The sequence below is a fragment of the Pseudozyma flocculosa genome (assembly GCF_000417875.1).
Source record: "Pseudozyma flocculosa PF-1 unplaced genomic scaffold scaffold00005, whole genome shotgun sequence".
NCBI classification, from domain to species: Eukaryota; Fungi; Basidiomycota; class Ustilaginomycetes; order Ustilaginales; family Ustilaginaceae; genus Pseudozyma; species Pseudozyma flocculosa.
Genome location: NW_006920873.1, coordinates 355,307 through 363,274, shown reverse-complemented (window position 1 = coordinate 363,274; position 7,968 = coordinate 355,307). Strand labels below are relative to the sequence as shown.

General features: G+C 66.5%; 1 protein-coding gene across 1 annotated transcript in view; it reads right to left on the bottom strand.

Moving 5' to 3' along the window:
- PFL1_01949 (uncharacterized protein) overlaps positions 1-4,307 on the bottom strand; it is a gene marked incomplete at both ends in the record, with an annotated part of 4,600 nt that extends 293 nt beyond the window's left edge. The window contains one exon of the mRNA XM_007879460.1: positions 73-4,307. Coding sequence (XP_007877651.1) covers positions 73-4,307 — 4,235 coding nt within the window. The remainder of the gene's footprint in view (positions 1-72) is intronic.
- Between the last annotated feature and the right edge of the window lie 3,661 nt (positions 4,308-7,968).

Genomic DNA, 7,968 nt, shown 5'->3' with positions numbered 1-7,968 from the left:
GGGCGGGGTGCTGGCGNGCCGTCGGNATTGTTGGAGGCGGAGTACGTTGCGGCGGCCGTCGCGACGACGTACGTTCGGCCGGTCGGCGACGTGGAGCTGGCGTTGGAGCGCTGCTTGGCGTCGGTGGCCAGCGGCGCCGGCAGCTCAAGCAGCGGCACCGCATCCAGGCGGGCCCGGGCGCCCGATGCGCTCTTGGCGTGACCGCCCTCGGAGCCATTGTCCAGGCCGTGCTGCGAGTTCGAAAGCAGCGCCGAGCTGGGCAGCGCGCGGCCGAACTGGTCGTGCTGGCCCGACGGGTTCGAGTGGAACGTGTCCGACGAGACGACCGAGTAGCGCGTGCTGCCGGAGCGCTCCGGCGACCCGGTCCTCTGGACGACGTCGTAGGTCGAGTCGCGCGAGTGGGTGCCCGACTTCCAGCGGCGCTCGCGCTCAAACTCGGCCCACCGCTTCATGACAATGTGCGACGGGTCAAACTTGCCCTCGGTGTCGCCGTGGGCCTTGTTGTCGTCGCCCTGGATGACGCGGGTGGCGCCCCAGGTGAAGTCGTCCATGTGCCAGTAGGCGTACATGGGGAAGACGAAGTTCCAGATGGGAAGCGAGCACAGGTAGATGAGCATCCAGCCGACGTAGGCGATCTTGCGGGTGGTGACGATGATGAGGATGCCGGGCAGGCCGAGGATGAGGGCGAGCAGGATGAGCGGGATGGTGGGCGTCGGCTTGTCGGGGATAAAGGCCTGGACGACGACGTAGAGGGTGAAGGCGATGGCGGCCGGCAGCACCAGGGTGCCCGCCAGCTCCATGAAGACGACGAAGCGCATCGAGAAGCAGAATGTGCCGCAGAGGTCATTGACGAGCACCAGCTCAAAGAGGTTGTGGACGGTCGAGTTGATCCATCGGCGACGCTGCGAGAGGAGGATGCGGAACGTGTCGGGCACAATCGTCTTGCAGACGGCCTGTGGCACAAACATCATCTTGCGCTTGGGGAACGTCTTGAGCATCAGCGTCGTCAGGTACCGGTCCTCGCCCAGCAGCAGCAGGTTCTTCTTGTGCAGCGTGTCGACGACGTTCTCCGAGTAGTGCTCGACAATGTCCGGGTTGGCCAGGATGGGCACCCAGTAGCCGTGGGGGCCCTTGGGCGCCTTGATCCGGTAGGCGCTGAAGCAGCCAGGCAGGCAGGTGACGCCGCCAAAGCACGCCTCGAACGCCTTTGTCTGGTGGTGCGAGATGTAGTACTCGAACACCTGGATCATGGTGACCCAGGTCTCGGCCTTGTTGGCGATCTTGGTCTCGCCGCAGAGGCCCATGATCTCCGGGTCCTCGACCATGCAGGCCACCATGCGCGACAGCGAGTCCGGGAAGACCTTGGTGTCGGCGTCGACGCAGAGAACAATCTCGTACCGGTCCGGCGCCACGCCCGTGACGCGCCATATCGAGTTGAAGAACTCGTACTCGAAAGTCGTCATCCTCTCGTCGAACATGACCTTCTGCATGAAGGCCATCAGCAGCACCTGCGAGTCGCGCTTGCCGCGGTTGCCCGGCTTGGCGCTGTCGGCCTCCATGGGCGTGCCGCACTTGGCGACGAGGATCATGGGCACCTTTTGCTGCTTGGACCGCTCGACGGTCTCGTCGTCGTAGTCGTAGAAGCCGGCGTAGATCTTGCACATGTTGTGGCGCTTGTGGCCGTCGGCGATGGCGACGTACGAGTTGCCCTCGACCTCCTCGGCGGGCACGATGAGCTCCTTCATCATCGACAGGCAGATGTCGGGCGTCGAGATGTCGGAGCCGGCACCCTTGACGATGCCGTCGGCGATGACCAGCAACAGCTTGTGGCTGTTCGGGTAGTCGGTGGTGGCGAGGCTGTCGAGCGTCGTCCGCAGTCCCTCGAACGACTCCGAGTAGGCAGTGACCAGGCAGATCGAGTGGGCCAGCGGGAAGCCAAACGGCTGGTAGTCGGGGCCAGGCTGGGGCACAATGTTGTGCAGCGGGAAGGGGCACGCCATCGAGTTGCCGTCGCCGCCGCCGCCGCTCGTGGCGCCGGAGAACGAGGATCGGCGCGAGTGGTCGCGTCCGGAGCCCTGGACGAGCGAGGCCGAGCTGCGAGCGCCGTGGAGCAGAGGAGAGCCGGGAGGGGAGCCGCCGAGCGGGCTGCCGACGCCCAGCCGGGCGCGGGTGGCTCGCTTCTCGTTGAACAGCGTGTTGCGGTTGGCGGCGGCGCCCGGCCCGCTCTTCATGCTGAGCGGATCGGCGACGCTGAAGCGGCTCTGGGTCGGCAGGAACGACTTGTGCTTGCGGGCGTTGGGGCGGTAGCCTGCGGGCGCCGGTCGGTAGATGTCGTCGGACCACTGCTCGATCTCGGCGGCCCGCTTCATCCGCTGCTCGTAGGTCTCGTGGGCATAGTTGCCCAGCCGCCACGAGAGGAACCAGCCAAAGATGAGCGCCATGAAGAACTTGATGCCGACGACGCCGAGGATGAAGACGAGCGCGAGATAGAGCTCGACCTTGGAGGCAACGCAGCCGATCGTCTCCGAGTCGATGAAGCCGACGCGGACGATCTGGTCGAGGCAGTCAAACTGGTCGTCGAGTTTGCCGCGCATGACGCTGGCGGTGATGTCTTTGCCTGCCCAAGACTCGTTCCTCCGCTTGAGCGTGTCGAAGAGGGGCGGGTAGGTGACCGTCTGGCTAAGGTTGGACAGCAGGCCGAGGTCCAGGACGGAACCGCGGTAGACGGCCAGGTTGCGGCGCGTGTCGGTGACATTGTCCCAGCTGAGCGAGACCTGTCCGCGGCGGACGATGGGCGTGTTGCTGACGTTGGCGCCGGACTTGACGTCGAACAGGTTGCGCATGTTGGTCGGGTGGCACTGCTTGGCGTTGTTGTAGGCGCCCTTGCCGTTCTGGCGGAGCAGGGTGCAGGGGAAGTAGTTGTCAGGCTGGCCGCCGCCCGCGCGGTTCTTGATCAGGTCGGTGCACGCGCCGCCGACCTTCTGGAAGAGCAGGCTACCGTCCATGCCGCCCGACGACCAGGGCTCCGAGTAGATGGGGTTGGTCTTGTTGTAGATGCCCGTGGCGTTGAAGAGGCCCACCTGCGGGTGGAAGAAGTGGTCAAAGTCGTAGTCGTAGCCGTGGAAGACCATCGAGCCGCCGTCAATCTTGCCGAGCTCGTAGCGGGTGGCCTGGTCGCCGCAGATGGCCTGGGTGAAGCCGAAGGTGAGGAAGCCGACGGCCGCCATACAGAGAAAGACGACGCTGATCAGGCCCATCTTTTCCCTCCAGGCGCGCTGCTGCTCGGGCGTCTTGATGCCAAACACCTTGAGCACCGGCGAGGGGCAGCAGATCGTGAGGAAGTAGCAGTAAATCATCCAGGCTCCAACGGGCCCGGGCGCAATCGACGACTGCTTCGCCTCGCCGAGGTCGCGCGGCACCTCCTTGGAGTGCGCGCCCGACTGCGACTTGTTCCGCCGCAGGCTGACGCCGCGCTTGAGCACGTTGATGCCGCTCTCCACCTGGTCTTCGTCGCGGCCGAGGATCGACTTGCCGCGTCGCAGCGGCGCGGTCCGCCCGAGGCCGCCCGGCGGCATGTTGGGCGGCGGACCCGCCACGCCGAGGCCACTGAGACCGCCCCCGGGCCCGACAATGTGAGCCATGCCGGCGCCGTGCGGGGCTGCACCGTGCTGGGGCAGGTGTCCCGTGGTGGACGGCATGTAGCCGACCCGGCCGCCGCCGTTGCTGTCCGCGATGTCCATCTGCGCGGCATGGTTGCGGTAATACCACTGGCGGTGGTTGGGATCCATGCGCTCGCGATCGGGCCGGACGAGCGACTTCTTTCTCCGGAAGTTGGGGTTCTGCGCCGAGAATCCGGCCTCGGGGTCAAGCGTGTTGACGTTGTTGAGCGCGCTCGTGCTGCTGTCGAGGCGGGCGAGGTCGGGCATGCTGCCCTTGCGGTCGTCGCCGTACGACTTGACCGAGTCGCGCGAAGGGGCGGCCCGCTGAGGCTGCATCCGCTGCGGCTGCGGCACTTGGAACGACACGGCAGGGCCAGGCGCTGCACCCGCCCCTCCAGCACCACGGCCCGAGGAGCCTGGCGGCGGCCCCTGGCCGTAGGCGGCGTATGGGGGTGCCCCTCCACGAGGAGGAGCGCCGTAGGCTGCTTCGTTGTAGACCGGCGCCTGAGCATGGTGCGGCGGCCGGTGCTGGCCCTGCGATGCCCGGTTGCCCGGAATCTCGAGCGGCGGCAGCGGCGGCTGACTTGACCGCTGCGGCCGGCGGCTGTCCGGGCCGCCTTCGCTATGCGGTGTATCGAATGGGTTCATGCTGCGGGTTGGGCTTCTGCCTAGGCAGGCGGTGGCAGCGGCGGCGCTTCAGACGCGGTGCTGCGAACGGTGCAGCTCCTGGCAAAGAGGGCTTTGCCGAAACGAGGCTGGATGCGATGACGGAAAGAGCAGCGTGAAGGCCAAAGCAGGAGCTCGTCAGGTCAGCTTCGAGGATGCTTTCAGGGAAGCTGAGGGCCCTAGCCCGACGGATCGTGGCTGTCTCCTAGCAGAAGGCCGACACCAGGCGCAGACAGGGTAGCGATACAGCCAGGGATGCTTGCTATCGGCTCGCACGGGCTCGGTCTGCTCCGGTATGCGAAAGCCACCCGGATCGATAGATGCCTTCGCGGCATGTCCCACGAGCCCAAAACCGACACGTGGAAGCCCCGTCCCCATCTGACTGCGTCTTGCCCCAACTCGGGCGGATCTACCCCAAGTGCAATGCTGCGCTCACTCACAAGGGCGATGACGGAGGCGATGACAATCGAGCGCTTCCGGCGTCCTCTCTGGATGTCAATGAGGGCCTAGGCGCGCCTGGCTCTGGCTGCGAGCGGTACCTGCGCCGACGTCGTAGTGCGTCCTTTGGAAATTCGTGGTGGATGTGCTGGTCGAAGCAAGCAGAGCGAGAGCGAGTCGCACGAGAGCGGTGCGATGGTGATGGAGCTGAAGCTAGGCCAAGCGGCGACAGACGAGCGCGGCGCAGAGTTGGTGCCGGGTGGCACACGAAGCGATGCGCAGACGGTGCGACCCACACCGGTGCGAGGGGAGCGCGCGTACGTTTTGTGTCGGTAGACCCTGAGGTGTCCGTCGTTTGGCTGTGGGGCGGGCGCTCCGGAATTGAGCGATGAGATCCAGGCTCGGTCCGAGACTGTGTCGGGGGGGCTGACAGAGGTCGAGCGGATGAGTGCGGAAGGAGCCGAAGCCGGGGATGTAGGCAGCGCTTGACCGCAATCTGGCAGCAGGTCGAGATGGTCGTGATCAGGTGCGGGTCGGATGAGCCGAGAGGGCGAGGTCGGCGTCGTCTCCGCGATGACAGCAGAAGGCCAAGAGGGGTCGTGGAGAGGAATCAGGAGCGAATGAGGATGGGGCCAAAAGATTAGGAGACGGAGCGACCCGATGCAGATGCCGACGACAAAGGACGGCACCGGCGAGAGCGTGACGAAGGCGGCGGCGGCGGAAGAGGGGGCTGAGGGGATGGTGGTGGCGATGGCGGCGACGAAGGCGAAGAGGAGTGGCCGATCCAGAGCCACGGTAGCGTCGAGCGAGCGAGCAAAAGCCTGGTCGGTTTGGAAGCAAGCCGGGCGAGCCAGGCAGGCGGGAAGGCAGGCGGGCGAGCGGGCGTGGAGAGTGTGCGAGGCACCAGCCGAAAGGGGGCGGGCAGGCAGTAGTCAGGCCGGCAGGCAGGCAGGCGGCAGACGGACAGCAAACGGGCAGCGCGAGGCCGGGTCGACAAACACCCAGCAGGCAGCGGCGAGCATCGCAGCGGCACGCCGCCGGAGAGACAAAAGCCTGCCTGCCTGCCTGCCTGCCTGCCTGCCTGCCCAGGCCGACCGCCGAGCCAAGGTAGGCACAGCTAACTAGCCCCCCGCCCAGCACGCGGGCCAAGCAAGCACGACACAAACTCGACCACCGCGTCCGTCTTCTCTTCGCCGGCCTCTAGCCTGCGGGCCGGCCTCGATCTCTGTTTCTCTCTGGCTCCGGTCAGCGTGCGTGCGTGAGAGCGTGCGTGCTTCTAATCTGTGGGTTTTCGTTCGTGGCTGCTGCCTGCTTGCTTTGCGAGCTCGCTCGCTGTTTGGCGGTGGAGGAGTTGAGACACACCGTACCTTTGGCCCCTGAGCTAGGAGGCCGGGTGATGAGGCAGGGACGGGCAGGCGGCGGGCGAACGAGCGCGCCTGCCTGCCATGGATTCGGGCCAAAACACGCAACGCAGCGCAGCGCAAAGCCTGGCAACGCAACCCTGCCCAGCTTCCCTGCCTGCCCTGCCCATGCCTAGCCTGCTGGTGAGCGCGCCCGGAAGAGAGGCGGGTCCTCTCTCTGCCTGCCTGCCTTGCTTCGGTCGGTGGCCGAAAGCAGGCTGGCAGGCTGGCAGGCTGGCAGGCAGGGTGGGAGAGGGGAAAGCAGCGAAAAAAGGGGGGCCCGGCTCCCAGCGGAGCAGGGCAGGCTAGGGGAGGGCAGGGCAGCCCTGCGCGCTGTGATTTGCCCGGCCGGCCAGCGGCCCTGCTGCATGCGCAGATCGGCAGCCCATGTTTCTGAAATCTTTGACTTGCGCAGCCAGCTTAGCCTGCCTGCTTGCAGGCCTGCCCCCCGCCAGACGGCTTGACCTGGCTTGACACCGCCCACGCCGGCCATCGACCCCGACGGGCCGCCCCAAAGGGTGAGGGAGAGCAAGGGGGCCAGCAGGCAGGCAGCAGGCAGGCAGCAGCGAGCAACGCCAGCAGGACAGGCTCAGCCGGGCAGGCCAGATTGCTCCGGCAAGACCCTGCCTGCCTGTCTGGCGCTGCTGGCTCGTCAGACACCGCTGCCGCCGTCGCGGATGATGTCCGCCATACAGCATGCGCTGCATGGCTGGCTGGCTGGCTGGCTGTTGTCCGACATCATCGTCCATCTCGCGTCCATGGCCTCCCTACCCTTGCCTTGTCGCCACGCCGTGCAGAGAGCATGGTACGGTAGGTAGGTGGCGTTCGTCCGCAGGAGGCGCGGTGGGTGCGGCGGCGATGATGACGACCGAGGTCCTCGGATCGTGCCTGTCTGCCAGCCAGCCAGCCAGCTGGACTGCGCCCGCGTGGTCCCTCTGTCCGGCCGGGGCTCGATGGACATCTGGCTGGCTGGGGTAGGCAGGGAAAGCATACAACTACTTCTGCAAGCAAGCAAGCAAGCAGGTCCGTGGCGATGCAGACGGACAACGGGCGGAGGGATCCAGCCGACCGGCAGATCCTGACCTCCAGCCCTGCCTCTACGTCTTTTTTCACTGCCAGGCGGCCCGCTCAGCCGCTTGCTTCATGCTGCCGGCGTGGTCTATCGGGCGCAGGCACAAGCTAAGCTTGGGGTCGGTGGGTCGGTGGAGCGGGATCGGCGCCGGAGGTGGCGCTGCGCTCGTCTCGTCTCTCGCCTCTCTCTCCACAGAAGGGTCGATTCGATATGGAAGCATGCTCGTCCTTGGCGCCCAGCCAGCTGCTGGCTTGGCTTGGCGCGCACCCAAAAAGAGCTGCCGCCGAGGTCGACAAAGGCCAGCACGGAGCTCTGTCGACGACCACAGCAGGACGGGGAAGCGCCTTCTCTCTTTCCAACTGCGCATGTTCGGGTCGAAGAACGCCGCCGACTTGCGGTGCCCCTTTCCTCCATGGCCACGTACGCCTATCTCATCACCCGGCTTGCATGGTCAGCGCCCCAAGATAGGAAGGGTGAGGTGGGGGGACCTCGAGCTTGAGATAGAGGCAGGCAGACAGCCCGGATGATGGGACGGAAGCAAGCTACGGTGATGAGACCCTGGATCGACGGGCTCGTGCCTGCCTGCAGGGATCTCGAGCTCGTGCCGCGAGCGAGCCAGCAGCGGCGCCCGTCCGACCGCCCCCCCCCCCNCCCCCCGCCGCCCGACGCCTGTCTCGACGTCGGCGGCGACGACGTCGCGACGACGTGACGAACGGACGGGCCGTCGGCCCGT